Source organism: Coregonus clupeaformis, chromosome 20 (genome assembly GCF_020615455.1).
Source record: "Coregonus clupeaformis isolate EN_2021a chromosome 20, ASM2061545v1, whole genome shotgun sequence".
Classification (NCBI taxonomy): domain Eukaryota; kingdom Metazoa; phylum Chordata; class Actinopteri; order Salmoniformes; family Salmonidae; genus Coregonus; species Coregonus clupeaformis.
In genome coordinates, this window is record NC_059211.1 from 34,501,875 (window position 1) to 34,516,673 (window position 14,799).

The 14,799-nt window shown below is 43.2% G+C and overlaps 1 protein-coding gene across 1 annotated transcript in view; it reads right to left on the minus strand.

Annotated features, from left to right (window-relative positions):
* Positions 1–240: 240 nt before the first annotated feature.
* The window catches only part of LOC121532969 (KICSTOR complex protein SZT2), a 119,354-nt gene continuing 104,795 nt past the window's right edge, over positions 241–14,799 (minus strand). Inside the window, exons 67-74 of the mRNA XM_045205815.1 lie at positions 13,694–13,907; positions 13,221–13,407; positions 13,021–13,143; positions 11,855–12,185; positions 11,369–11,578; positions 3,558–3,668; positions 1,020–1,088; positions 241–886 (exon numbers count right to left, since the gene is read on the minus strand). Coding sequence (XP_045061750.1) covers positions 743–886; positions 1,020–1,088; positions 3,558–3,668; positions 11,369–11,578; positions 11,855–12,185; positions 13,021–13,143; positions 13,221–13,407; positions 13,694–13,907 — 1,389 coding nt within the window. The 3' untranslated portion in view covers positions 241–742. The remainder of the gene's footprint in view (positions 887–1,019; positions 1,089–3,557; positions 3,669–11,368; positions 11,579–11,854; positions 12,186–13,020; positions 13,144–13,220; positions 13,408–13,693; positions 13,908–14,799) is intronic.

Here is a 14,799-nt window from a genome sequence, read left to right on the forward strand (position 1 = left end):
GCTAGTTAGCTGCTACAGCTATTTTTGGACTTCTAAATTAATGATGTATACCCATTGATTCTTGAAGAATATAACTTACAAATGCCTCACGGGCTTAGTTCAACTGCTGTACCCCATCAGAACCCAAAATATAAGCTTATTTTACTCCAATGTTTGTAAACAATGTAAATGTAAACAAACACTGTACAGCCTCAAAACATAGTTAAAACTATAATTTTGATACCATGGATGGTCAGTCCTTAAATTCCTCCAGGCACATCCCTCAGCTTTTTACCAAAACACAGGCCGGGTGACCGCTTTGTTATTGTTTCAATTAACGATTGTAGCTTTAAAGGGATGGTGCAAGATATTTTCAATGTCAGATGAACTCATGGATACCATTTGTATGTCTCTGCGTGCAGTTTGAAAGAAGTTTAAGGTAGTTTTGCGAGCCTAACTAGCATTAGCGCAATGACTGGAAGTCTACAGGTACAGCCATTGCCAAAATCTAGCACTATCCCTTTAACAATAGTGTGTATCTTTTCTCCCAGTGGTAGAATGAGTAAACCACTGATAAATTGCACAGGAAGCTTTGACATGTGAACTCTCTCTGATTCGCTAATTTAGCACTTTTCAACAATAACATCCTTTTTTGGTGTCCCACATGCCAAGACGGCCTATAAATGAAGTCGCCTGTCTGGAACTACACCTCCCAGCAGCCTGTTTCTCTGTGGCCCACCTGGCCCTGATTGGCCCTCCAGGCCTACAGCAGGCCTGTCCACAGGTTGAAGCAGGCTGTGTTGATCACAGATTCCAGGTGATGATACATGGACACCAGCTGGGGCGGGGGGCTGTTGCTAGGCTGCAGTTGGGATGGCAATGGCTCCCTAAATACAACCTTGAGGCTCTGGAGGGAGGGGGACAATAAAGGTCAATTGAAAACAACGTCATCTCACGTTACAGCTTATAAGGAATTCATATACTGTAGCTATAAAATGCTATGATGAGCATAACAAGGGGCAGACATCACAATGACTCACTGTTTTTCCTGCCTGAGTGTCAAGGAAGACCAGAACAAAGCAGTCAGTGAATTTCTGGTTCAGGACAGCCTGAAAGAAAGGAAAGGCAGGACAACTGTTCATTTCAAGCTATAATGACTTACAATTCCATCCCCCTTATTCCACACAGTATAACTTTAAACAAAAATAGGTGACTGACTACAGTTAATGGGATCTTGTGTTTGAACTGTTTATAGTCTTTTGCCCTCTGGGACAAAAAAGGAATAGTGTGTGACTGTGATGTTTGCTAGGGAGGGAAGTTTATGTCACCAGCTACAGTACTAGGGCAGAACATCTTCAGAAGAGAAGAAGTGAGGGGGATGTTCTTTTGATCTCAAGTCTCAATTACCAAATTAAGTAGTGACTAACCTCCTGACACTGACAATTATTCCCCATAAGACTCCCATAATCCCCCTTGAGAGCCGCTTTTCACATTTTTACACAACGCTAAAACCCTTCTTCCAAACTGCAGAGGTCTCTCAATTTTAGATTTTTTAATATACTAATTTTTTCCTTCTTCACATTCAATTGTTCTTGTTCTCCCGTTACATATAAAAGTTAGAAGCCTGAGAGAAACTGCTGAGTTTAATTTAGAAAAGTTCAAGGGTACTTGAGGCAGTTCCTGATAGTGGATTAGTCCATAAGAACTTAACAAGATCACCTCCAAAATTCATTGAAATCAAATAGGGGTTGAGGGAGGGAAATAATTATAGGATATTACAAATATAGAGTGATGTACTATTTGTCTTGAATTCATATCATATATAAACAGTGGAGTCCAATGACAGAGCTATGGGAACTTTGATACAGGCACCCATGCTAATAACAACGTCTGCAGCTCAAGGAGCTGGTTTTGATGTTGTTGCATGCAGTGTCAAGATACAGTTTGGCTTGAAGCGGATGCAATCACATTGCATGTGGAGGAGAGAACAGGGGATAATTAATTTGCTTAGCGGGGTGCTTTCCCCTGTTTCTCTACATTATATTCTGCTGGAGGTACAGCAGCTGGTTGTGCTCTGCTGTATTCCTATGTATGCAAGTGCGTACATACTCCATATGGAGAGGACAGCTCTATTTTAGTGAACAAAGCACCTCATAATATACTGGGACGGGTAGTGTTCAGTAGGGAGAAAGGTTTTGCTACCTTTTCCATTGCAGATTTTGCTACGTGTGCTCTACTGAACATGACCTTGATTTAGTGGTGGTTGAGCACTGAAGGCCGCACTCTGGAACCCATTTTGACGAGCAATTTTAATTGTAGTGTAAATGCGGACAAAGTGCTGTAGAGAGTTGTAGTTTTTACACTGAACAAGAATATAAACGGAACATGTAAAGTGTTGTTCCCATGTTTCATGAGCTGAAATAAAAGATCCCAGAAATGTTCCATACGCACAAAAAGCTTATTTCTCTCAAATGTTGTGTATAAATTTGTTTACATCCCTGTTAGTGAGCATTTCTCCTTTGCCAAGTTAATCTATCCACCTGACAGGTGTGGCATATCAAAGAAGCTGATTAAACAGCATGATCATTACACAGGTGCACCTTGTGCTGGGGATAATAAAAGGACACTCTAAAATGTGCAGTTTTGTAACACAACACAATGCCACATATGTCTCAAGTTTTAAGGGAGCATGCAATTGGCATGCTGACTGCAGGAATGTCCACTAGAACTGTTGCCAGAGAAGTAAGTGTTAATTTCTTTACTATAAGCCGTTTTTGAGGCAGTACGTCCAACCGGCCTCACAACCGCAGACTATGTGTATGGCGTTGTGTGGGCGAGTGGTTTGCTGATGTCAATGTTGTGAACAGAGTGCCAAGGTGGCAGTGGAGTTATGGTATGGGCAGGCATAAGCTATGGACAACGAACAATTGCATTTTATTGATGGCAATTTGAATGCACAGAGATACTGTGACGAGATCCTGAGGCCCATTGTCGTGCCATTCATCTGCCACCGTCACCTCATTTTTCAGATTGATAATGCACAGCCCCATGTCACAAGGATCTGTACACAATTCCTGGAAGCTGAACATTTCCCAGTTCTTCCATGGCCTGCATACTCACCAGACATGTCACCCATTGAACATGTTTGGGATGCTCTGGATCAACGTGTACGACAGCATGTTCCAGTTCCCGTCAATATCTAGCAACTTCGCACAGCCATTGAAGAGGAGTGGGATAACATTCCACAATCAACAGCCTGATCAGCGCTATGCGAAGGAGATGTGCCGCGCTGCATGAGGCAAATGGTGGTCACACCAGATACTGACAGGTTTTCTGATCCACGCCCCTACCTTTTGTTAAGGTATCTGCGACCAACAGATGCATATCTGTATTCCCAGTCATGTGAAATCCATAGATTAGGCCTAATTTATTTATTTTAATTGACCGATTTCCTTATATGAACTGTAACTCAGTAAAATGTTTGAAATTGTTGCATGTTGTCTTTATATTTTTGTTCAGTATATATGTTTTTGTAGTGTTTATATCTGTATATGTTATATTAGTGGTTTTGTTCTTACCAGATACTGAATGCCACTCTCGTCAAAGTGTCGGCAGCTCTGAGGGAAGCGAGTCAGCAGCACTTTGATCAGACTCTGGTACCAGCTGGGACTCATGGTCAAGAAACAGTCCTGTAATAACAGAGATAGAGGACACAAAGCCTTGAAAGAAAGATGGATGCCCGGGCCACACAATGCTGAATGATCCCACAGTGTTATTGTGCAATGTTTTGACCCTATAGGAACAGAGGATAGGAAGCCCTGAAAGAATGATAGACACCTGGGCCGCACACTGTTGAAAACACCCAAAGTTTGATTGTACAACGTTTCGAGCCGAAGGTCTGAACTAGAGACAAACAAATGCTTGACCCTGACCAGTTACCACCCACATTTTTTAACTAGCACTAGCTACATAAGACCTACTATTGGAAGAACAATTAGCCTACACACAATTAGCCTAAGTTAAGAGTAAAGATCTTTCAAAATCTTTCAAAGTCCTCTTCTAGATATTATTTTGCAAATTAAAAATGCCAAAATAGTACACGCCAATTCCACAATTGGCTTTGAATCTAAAATGTATAAAACATTGCTTGGCTGAGAATCATCAGTGATTCCCTGGCATACATCTATGAATAGCAGAAAATGACTAGAGAAGAGGATCTGAAGGGAAGACGAGGCAGGGGGTGAGCTGTAGGGAGCTTCCCAACGGCGACCCCTGCAATGCTGTAGAGCCTACTCAGTTCTCACAGTCCATACTTCAGTACATTCTTAATCTGTGTTCAGATCACTGGCTGTGAAGTTTCCATTCTACTTCTTCTTTAACACGGACATATAAATAGGATGTTTGGGTTTTTAATTAGGACTTTTCTGTTGATAAATGCTGAGATCCCTGTGGGAAAGACACAGCTAGTTTGAAGAGCACAGTGTTGATTAAGCTACAGCAGCTCTCTACTGTAGCTATACCACAACACTAAAATAAAGAGCACATCTTTGATTAAAGAATAATAAGGCATATAACTATCTTAGAAAAAGGGCAACTCTCTACTATAAACCATGGCCATGTCCCAAATGGCACCCTTTTTCCTATATACAGTACCAGTCCAAAGTTTGGACACACCTACTCATTCCAGGATTTTTGTAGAATAATAGTGAAGACATCAAAACTATGATATAACACATATGGAATCATGTAGTAACCAAAAAAGTGTTAAACAAATCAAAATATATTTTCTTCAAAGTAGCCAACATTTGCCTTGATGACAGTTTTGCACATTCTTGGCATTCTCTCAACCAGCTTCATGAGGTAGTCACCTGGAATGCATTTCAATTAACAGGTGTGCCTTGTTAAAAGTTAATTTGTGGAATTTCTTTCCTTCTTAATTCGTTTTAGCCAATCAGTTGTGTTGTGACAAGGTAGGGGTGGTATACAGAAGATAGCCCTATTTGGTAAAAGACCAAGAACAGCTCAAATAAGCAAAGAGAAACGACAGTCCATCATTACTTTAAGACATGAAGGTCAGTCAATACGGAACATTTCAAGAACTTTGAAAGTTTCTTCAAGTGCAGTCGCAAAAACCATCAAGCGCTATGATGAAACTGGCTCTCATGAGAAACGCCACAAGAAAGGAAGACCCAGAGTTACCTCTGCTGCAGAGGATAAGTTCATTAGAGTTACCAGCCTCAGAAATTGCAGCCCCAAATAAATGCTTCACAGAGTTCAAGTAACAGACACATCTCAACATCAACTGTTCAGAGGAGACTTTGTGAATCAGGCCTTTATTTTTTATTTATTTAACCTTTATTTAACTAGGCAAGTCAGTTAAGAACAAATTCTTATTTACAATGATGGCCTACCCCGGCCAAACCCGGACGACGCTGGGCCAATTGTGCGCCGCCCTATGGGACTCCCAATCATGGCCGGATTGTGATTCAGCCTTGAATCGAACCAGGGTCTGTAGATGCAGTGCTTAGAACGCTGCGCCACTCGGGAGCCCGAATTGCTGCAAAGAAACCACTACTATAGGACACCAATAATAAGAAGAGACTTGCATGGGCCAAGAAACACGAGCAATGGACATTAGACCGGTGGAAATCTGTCCTTTGGTCTGATGAGTCCAAATTTGAGATTTTTGGTTCCAACCACCATGTCTTTGTGAGACGCAGAGTAGGTGAACGGATGATCTCCGCATGTGTGGTTCCCACCGTGAAGCATGGAGGAGGTGGTGTGATGGTGCTTTGCTGGTGTCACTGTCGGTGATTTATTTAGAATTCAAGGCACACTTAACCAGTATGGCTACCACAGCATTCTGCAGCGATACGCCATCCCATCTGGTTTGTGCTTAGTGTGACTATCATTTGTTTTTAACAGGACAATATCCCAACACACCTCCAGGCTGTGTAAGGGCTATTTGACCAAGAAGGAGAGTGATGGAGTGCTGCATCAAATGACCTGGCCTCCACAATCACCCGACCTCAACCCAATTGAGATGGTTTGTGATGAGTTGGACCGCAGAGTGAAGGAAAAGCAGCCAACAGGTGTTTAACACTTTTTTTTGGTTACTACATGATTCCATATGTGTTTTTTCATAGTTTTGATGTCTTCACTATTATTCTACAATGTAGAAAATTGTAAAAGTAAAGAAAAACCCTGGAATGAGTAGGTGTGTCCTGACTTTGGACTGGTAGTGTATATAGCCTAATGCTAGAGCTTTCTGATCTCTATGCTTCTAAGCACTCTTGCTTTGAAATTCATCTCAATAATAATTCTAAATAGTAACTGCCATCCTTTACTTGTTCTTGAAATTCCAAACATTGGAAGACTACTGAGAAATGTTGTGAAGCAAAGCAGCATTTAGATACAGCTGAATCCCACATGGCACCCTATTCCCTATATACAGTGCCTTGCAAAAGTATTCATCCCCCTTGGCGTTTTACCTATTTTGTTGCATTACAACCTGAAATTTAAATTGATTTTTATTTGGATTTCATGTAATGGACAAACACAAAATAGTCCAAATTGGTGAAGTGAAATGAAAAAAATAACTTGTTTCAAAAAATTCTAGAAAATAAATAACGGAAAAGTGGTGCGTGCATATGTATTCACCCCTTTTGCTATGAAGCCCCTAAATAAGATCTGGTGCAACCAATTACCTTCAGAAGTCACATAATTAGTCAAATAAAGCGGCACCATGAAGACCAATGAGCTCTCCAAAAAGGTCAGGGACAAAGTTGTAGAGAAGTACAGATCAGGGTTGGGTTATAAAAAAATATCCAAAACTTTGAACATCCCACGGAGCACCATTAAATCCATTATTAAAAAATGGAAAGAATATGGCACCACAACAAACCTGCAAAGAGAGGGCCGCCCACCAAAACGTACAGACCAGGCAAGGAGGGCATTAATCAGAGAGGCAACAAAGAGACCAAAGATAACCCTGAAGGAGCTGCAAAGCTCCACAGCGGAGATTGGAGTATCTGTCCATAGGACCACTTTAAGCCGTACACTTCACAGAGCTGGGCTTTACGGAAGAGTGGCCAGATTAAAGCCATTGCTTAAAGAAAAAAATAAGCAAACACGTTTGGTGTTTGCCAGAAGCCATGTGGGAGACTCCCCTAACATATGGAAGAAGGTATTCTGGTCAGATGAGACTAAAATGTAGCTTAATGGCCATCAAGGAAAACGCTGTCTGGCGCAAACCCAACACCTCTCATCACCCCGAGAACACCATCCCCACAGTGAAGCATGGTGGTGGAAGCATCATTCTGCGGGGATGTTTTTCCATCAGCAGTGACTGGGAAACTGGTCAGAATTGAAGGAATGATGGATGGCGCTAAATACAGGGACATTCTTGAGGGAAACCTGTTTCAGTCTTCCTGAGATTTGAGACTGGGACGGAGGTTCACCTTCCAGCAGGACAATGACCCTAAGCATACTGCTAAAGCAACACTCAAGTGGTTTAAGGGGAAACATTTAAATGTCTTGGAATGGCCTAGTCAAAGCCCAGACCTCAATCCAATTGAGAATCTGTGGTATGACTTAAAGATTGCTGTACACCAGCGGAACCCATCCAACTTGAAGGAGCTGGAGCAGTTTTGCCTTGAAGAATGGGCAAAAATCCCAGTGTTGTTTAGTTGTATAGTTATGCATGCTCAAGTTTTCAGTTTATTTGTCTTATTTCTTGCTTGTTTCACAATAAAAACATATTTTGCATCTTCAAAGTGGTAGGCATGTTGTGTAAATGAAATGATACAAACCCCCAACATTTTTTAAATTCCAGGTTGTAAGGCAACAAAATAGGAAAAATGCCAAGGGGGGTGAATACTTTCGCAAGCCACTGTAGTGCACTACTTTTGACCAGAGCCCTATGGGCCCTGTTAAAAATGTGTGCACTATATATGAAATAGGGTGCCATTTGGGAAGCATCCCATGCTAACATCCTACTCTGAATATAGACCTTCTGCACTTTGAGCTTCTGAGCATAGAGAAGCTTCAAACTCATGGTAGATTTGATCATTTTAAATTTAATCATGAAAGAGACATCATTTAAATGAAATTAGTCACTAACAAAGGGTATCATCAGACACATTGCACATTCCATATGTAGTTCAATTTGGTTATAAATTTAATTTGAAGCTGTGGATTTTCTAGATTTGCTTATCACATGTAGGCAGAGTAGACCTCTGGGAGCTGAGAGCTATCCCCTCGGTGTGAGCAGCATGTACACCTCTGACGTGCCCACAGGGGAAGGGGTATGGAACTAACTCACAGGCTGCATCCCAAATGGTACCCTATTCCCTACATTGTGCACTACTTTTGATCAGAGCCTATGGGCCATGGTCAAAAGTAGTGCACTGTATAGGGAATAGGGACGTAACCACAGAATAGAAGATATACAGTAACAAGACATTGGCACAGTGGAGTCGCACAGCACAGTGGAGTAGCACAGCACAGTAGCACAGCACAGTAGCACAGTACAGTGGAGTAGTACAGCAGAGAGGAGTAGCACAGTACAGTGGAGTAGTACAGCAGAGAGGAGTAGTACAGCAGAGATGAGTAGCACAGTACAGAGGAGTAGCACAGCACAGTAGCACAGCACAGTAGCACAGCACAGAGGAGTAGCACAGCACAGTGGAGTAGCACAGTACAGTGGAGTAGCACAGTACAGAGGAGTAGCACAGCACAGAGGAGTAGCACAGCACAGTGGAGTAGCACAGCACAGAGGAGTAGCACAACACAGTGGAGTAGCACAGCACAGTGGAGTAGCACAGCACAGTGGAGTAGCACAGTACAGTGGAGTAGCACAGTACAGAGGAGTAGCACAGCACAGAGGAGTAGCACAGCACAGTGGAGTAGCACAGCACAGTGGAGTAGCACAGTACAGAGGAGTAGCACAGCACAGAGGAGTAGCACAGCACAGTGGAGTAGCACAGCACAGTGGAGTAGCACAGTACAGAGGAGTAGCACAGCACAGTGGAGTAGCACAGCATGGCGGAGTAGCACAGCATGGTGGTACGTATCTATCGCCTTCAGAAGATGATTTCAAGCTAGAAATAGAGTGGATGACACAACAGTTTGTTATGGATGAAACCTATGGGAATCATCAAAACAAAGCAACACAAGAGAGATATGACAGGGGATCAAGAAAAACCCAATCCAAAGCACGCAGCACATATCTATGTAACACCTCATACTGCACATAGCCTAATCCTACTACACATGATCACAATTCAGATATACTGTATGCATAGACATGTTTCCCAGCTCTGCTGGGGGATACGACGGCACCACTATCCTTATGTTGCTGTCAGGATAATGCCTGCGTGGTTATTATAGGGAGGATACGGCTCTATTCTCTACCTGCCTCACCGTAAGGGCTGATGGGATGAGCTGCTGCGGTGCACTGTGGGAAGGCTCTTAGACCTGGAGGAGCTGTCAGTCACACAGTGAGCAGCCCAGGAGCCCACAACCACTGGCTCAGGGAAAGGTATGAGGGCTTTTAGAGGGAGCTTGTGATTATCACGATTCCTTTCTACATGGATGACGTGCCGCGTTTCTCTCCTCTCTGACGCGCACAACAAATGTGCGCACACACGCAGAGGCACACACACACACGAAAATGCACACACCTCTGTGATTATCACCATCGTCCAAGGATGCTTTGTTTCTCTCCTCTCCAACACACACATATGCAAGCCTCTGTGATTATGAGGCTCTAGGTCTCCTTGAAAAGGCAGGAGTGAGGAGGCCTGGCCCACCCTCCTTCTCTACTGACTGAGAGGGCATTAACCTTGAATACCATCTCCACGAGAAGCCGCCCGCCAGCCATTTGGAAAATCACACACGCATAGTTGCTCCAACCATCGTGTAATTGGAGCAGGGTACTTTAAACTGAGTATAATGAAGAATAATTGAAATGATTGGAGCGCTCAAGAAATGCCATAGGGACCTTTATTTTACAAAACCAACAAGTGGAGGCTATATCAGTAACATCAGTAACAAACTATTGGATTGAAGTGGCCAGAGTTCAGGTGGGCCTTCACGCTTCAGAAAACAAAGGAAAGGAGGGTGCTCAACAACAATGACAACAATCATGAGAATGGCTTCCCAAGAAAAACTTCCAAAAGGACTAATTCAAGGTAGAAAGGAGTTGGAGCATTCAACAAAAAAGGCAGAGATTGATGTATTTTACTTTGTTGAGTGCTCCAACTCCTTTCTACCTGAATTAGTCTTTTTGGAAATTTTTCTTGGTAAGCCCTTGTCATGATTCTCTGGATTGAAGTGGTGTTTAATTATTGTAGAAGGGATCATCTGTTCTCAGTGACTTACTGGTGTTAACTAAATAAAATGTATCCATCTAACAAGCACAACTTTAATGGTAGTCATTTAAGAGGATACAAGACTAACAGGAAACTCTAGTCAAGGATACAGCACTGACACAATACATGCTTGTCTACCTGCAGAGGTACTTATCCAAATCCAATCACGATTGAAACACAATAACCTAATATTGACATGGCATGATACTGGAAATTAGGCTATTGCATCTAATACATGTGTACACCTGACTGGAACCATCCAATCTCTCTGAATGGGGGCACAATCCAATCAGTGCCCGGATGTGTTTTAATAATAGGTGTAGCTAGCTCAATAATGATGCTGTATGTGTACAGTAGAGTGCTGATTGGCGTTTGAGAGACCAGCGAACAGAGCAGCATGCTATAGTAGTGCCTGCTGTCAAATCAACATAGCAGCAGGACAAACAGGAGTAGCACATCTGAGGAGAGTTGGTGCGTAAACAGGAAAGCAAGGTCAGGGTCAATCACTGAAAAGCCATGAGGAAATTTGGGAACTGAAATGTCAATTTATTTCCTAAATTTACTGAATTGAAATAGAATGGACCCCAACCCTGCAGGAAAGATATGGTCACTATGAACTATTTTGGGGTAAGGTTGCTGTAGTAGTGAGTTGGTGTGGTGTGGTCTGTAGTAGTGAGGTGAGGTGGTGTGGTCTGTAGTAGTGAGGTGAGGTGGTGTGGTCTGTAGTAGTGAGGTGAGGTGGTGTGGTCTGTAGTAGTGAGGTGAGGTGGTGTGGTCTGTAGTAGTGAGGTGAGGTGGTGTGGTCTGTAGTAGTGAGGTGAGGTGGTGTGGTCTGTAGTAGTGAGGTGAGGTGGTGTGGTCTGTAGTAGTGAGGTGAGGTGGTGTGGTCTGTAGTAGTGAGGTGAGGTGGTGTGGTCTGTAGTAGTGAGGTGAGGTGGTGTGGTCTGTAGTAGTGAGGTGAGGTGGTGTGGTCTGTAGTAGTGAAGTGTAGGAGTAGGGTAGAGTGTGTCCTTTACCAGCTGGGGGTCTATCTCCCCTACAGATCGACTCTGCACGGCGTTGAGGAGCTCCTCCAGTTCGCTGAAGGACAGTTTGCTCAACTTGAGCTTGTCCATGGCCAGGTGCTGGTGTTCTCCATGGAGCAGCCTCCTCCACAGGTTGTCCCTGCGACAGTGGCCCATGGCCTGCTCCACGCTCGCCTGGATCTGCCTCCGCGCACAGCCCACCTGGATTGATGATTGAATCAATACATTTTTTTGACTAATTTAAAATACACAGCCTATAATTTCATATATATGCAATAACTGCAATAACTCCTACATACAGATATTGGTAACCTGATTTATTTTGCAATACTAACATAGTAAACTATTGTATAGAAATGAACCTCGTATGAAATGGTAACCTACAAATGCCTCATCCATGTTAATACAACAATACACGCATTAAATAGTTGAAGATTAAAAACACAATGAAGTCCTAGCGGTCCTGGAGAACCCTACCTCCTGATTGAGCAGGGGGAACAGAGGAGAGGGGTAGAGGAGACCCTGGGCCCCAGACCCCTGGGGGCCAGTCAGAGGATAGAACTCGTTCCCATCGCTGGGGGTAGAGATGAAGGTGTCTGGGGCTGAGGCTGCAGGTGGGGTCTCCTCCCAGAGGTCCAGTTCAAGTTCCAGTGCCCCGCCTGGTTCTGTACCTCTCTCAAGGGGAACCCTTCCTGCCAGGTCGCTGACCTCACGGTGTATCTGGGGAAGCTTTTTGAAGCGGCGCATGTCAGCCGTCAGCCGGGGGAACAGCTCTCTCTGGCTGGTCATTATCACGTAGTAACGCAGCCTGAAACATAAACACGCAAGGACACGTCACATCACATCACACACACATAGATTGAGAAGACAGATAAGTCACTGCCATGGCAATGCAACTTCATACATAGAGGTATTGGTACAGCACACCGTTTCATCTTATGTAACCTACTGTATAGAATACTATCCTATTGTTTTCAATAGCAACCTACTGTATAGAATACTATCCTATTGTTTTCAATAGCAACCTACTGTATAGAATACTATCCTATTGTTTTCAATAGCAACCTACTGTACAGAATACTATCCTATTGTTTTCAATAGCAACCTACTGTATAGAATACCATCCTATTGTTTTCAATAGCAACCTTCTGTATAGAATACTATCCTATTGTTTTCAATAGCAACCTACTGTTTAGAATACTATCCTATTGTTTTCAATAGCAACCTACTGTATAGAATACTATCCTATTGTTTTCAATAGCAACCTACTGTACAGAATACTATCCTATTGTTTTCAATAGCAACCTACTGTACAGAATACTATCCTATTGTTTTCAATAGCAACCTACTGTATAGAATACTATCCTATTGTTTTCAATAGCAAACTACTGTATAGAATACTATCCTATTGTTTTCAATAGCAACCTACTGTATAGAATACTATCCTATTGTTTTCAATAGCAACCTACTGTATAGAATACTATCCTACTGTTTTCAATAGCAACCTACTGTATAGAATACTATCCTACTGTTTTCAATAGCAACCTACTGTATGCAATTGTAACCTAGAAAATGTAACCTTTCCCAAATGATTCCCACCTTCCATTGTGTGATATATAATCCCTCCTTTCACATCTCTGTACCTCAGAAGATGTCTCTCTCCATCCGACTGCTCCTCAAACGGAGCGGCATTGTGACACACCAGCAGGGACACGTCAAAATCGTCATGGTGACGCAGGCCTTCAAGGTCCTTGTAAGAGCCCGAGCTAGATGAGAAGAATAGGTCATGAATGATGTATGTTTAATTCACAGAGGTGTGTGTGTGTGTGTGTCCATAGCATACCTGTTCCACAGTGCCACCAGACCGTACTCATGCAAGTCACTGCTGGGTGGTGCTCCCTTCTTGCCATCGCTGGTCATTGCAGCCTTGGACATGCGAAGGGGCTTCATGCCGTAGGTGCCAGCGTGGTCAGTGATGTAGTTATACAGCTGGTGAGCTGTGATCATCCCTGTAGAGATGGAGAAACTCCCTGATGGACAGACGAACAGACAGAAGCATGAGCTCACTGACAGGCCTGGATTCAACCCAACACAGATTAGCCGTCCTACGCACAGCGATAGACTTTCAAAGGCAATTTCCCAGATGTCCACGGAGATCATGCTCACTGTTCGGCTCAAGCAGAAATCACATTTAAAAGTCAAACGCAAAGCACAGGTTGTTGATCTGTGTTGGTTTTAATTCTGGCCTTAGCCTTAAACATACTGCTGGGACTCATTTCAGGATTTAGTTGTTTAGGTGGGTTGAGTCAGACTCACCCTGGAAGACGTGGTTTCGTCCGAACTTGGGGATGTCAGGGTGATGGGCTATGAAGTCCTCCAGGAAGCCGGTCAGCTGGTATCCTTGCCACAGGGTCATGTGACAGCCCACCAGGTACTGGTGCACCACCCGCAAGTGGAAGTCATAGCTGAACGAGTGCACATGTATCAGGTCACGCACCTTATCACACTCCTCTGTGAAAAGCATGGAGAGCTGGAGGAGAGAGAGGGGCCGACACAATGTAGACACTCACTACAGAGTTCTGTAAGGGCTGTGGGAATGGGATAGGACACACACACACACACACACACACACACACCACGCAACCAACCAAGGAAGAGGATCCCCATGACCTACCATTCACACAATCATCTGAATTCTCCTGGACTAATATCAAGCCAGTATTGGCAGTATCATATGCACAATTCAATGTTTAATAATAAAGTTTCTGAAGTTAGGCCTAGCTCCTCTCCCTCGCTCTGCACTGCTATCCATCTAGTGTCTAATAGTAATAACAGACCCATTAAACTCGTGTCTACATCGGTAAGAAAACCTCCCTGCTGTTTCAGCCGTTCTCACTGTCTGTCTATTGTATCCACCCAATTAAAGGGATTATGCTCTGCTACTACCACCCAATTAAAGGGATTATGCTCTGCTACTACCACCCAATTAAAGGGATTATGCTCTACTACTACCACCCAATTAAAGTGATTATGCTCTGCTACTACCACCCAATTGAAGTGATTATGCTCTGCTACTATCACCCAATTAAAGTGATTATGCTCTGCTACTACCACCCAATTAAAGTGATTATGCTCTGCTACTACCACCCAATTAAAGTGATTATGCTCTGCTACTACCACCCAATTAAAGTGATTATGCTCTGCTACTACCACCCAATTAAAGTGATTATGCTCTGCTACTACCACCCAATTAAAGTGATTATGCTCTGCTACTACCACCCAATTAAAGTGATTATGCTCTGCTACTACCACCCAATTAAAGTGATTATGCTCTGCTACTACCACCCAATTAAAGTGATTATGCTCTGCTACTACCACCCAATTAAAGTGATTATGCTCTGCTACTACCACCCCTCCTTTGT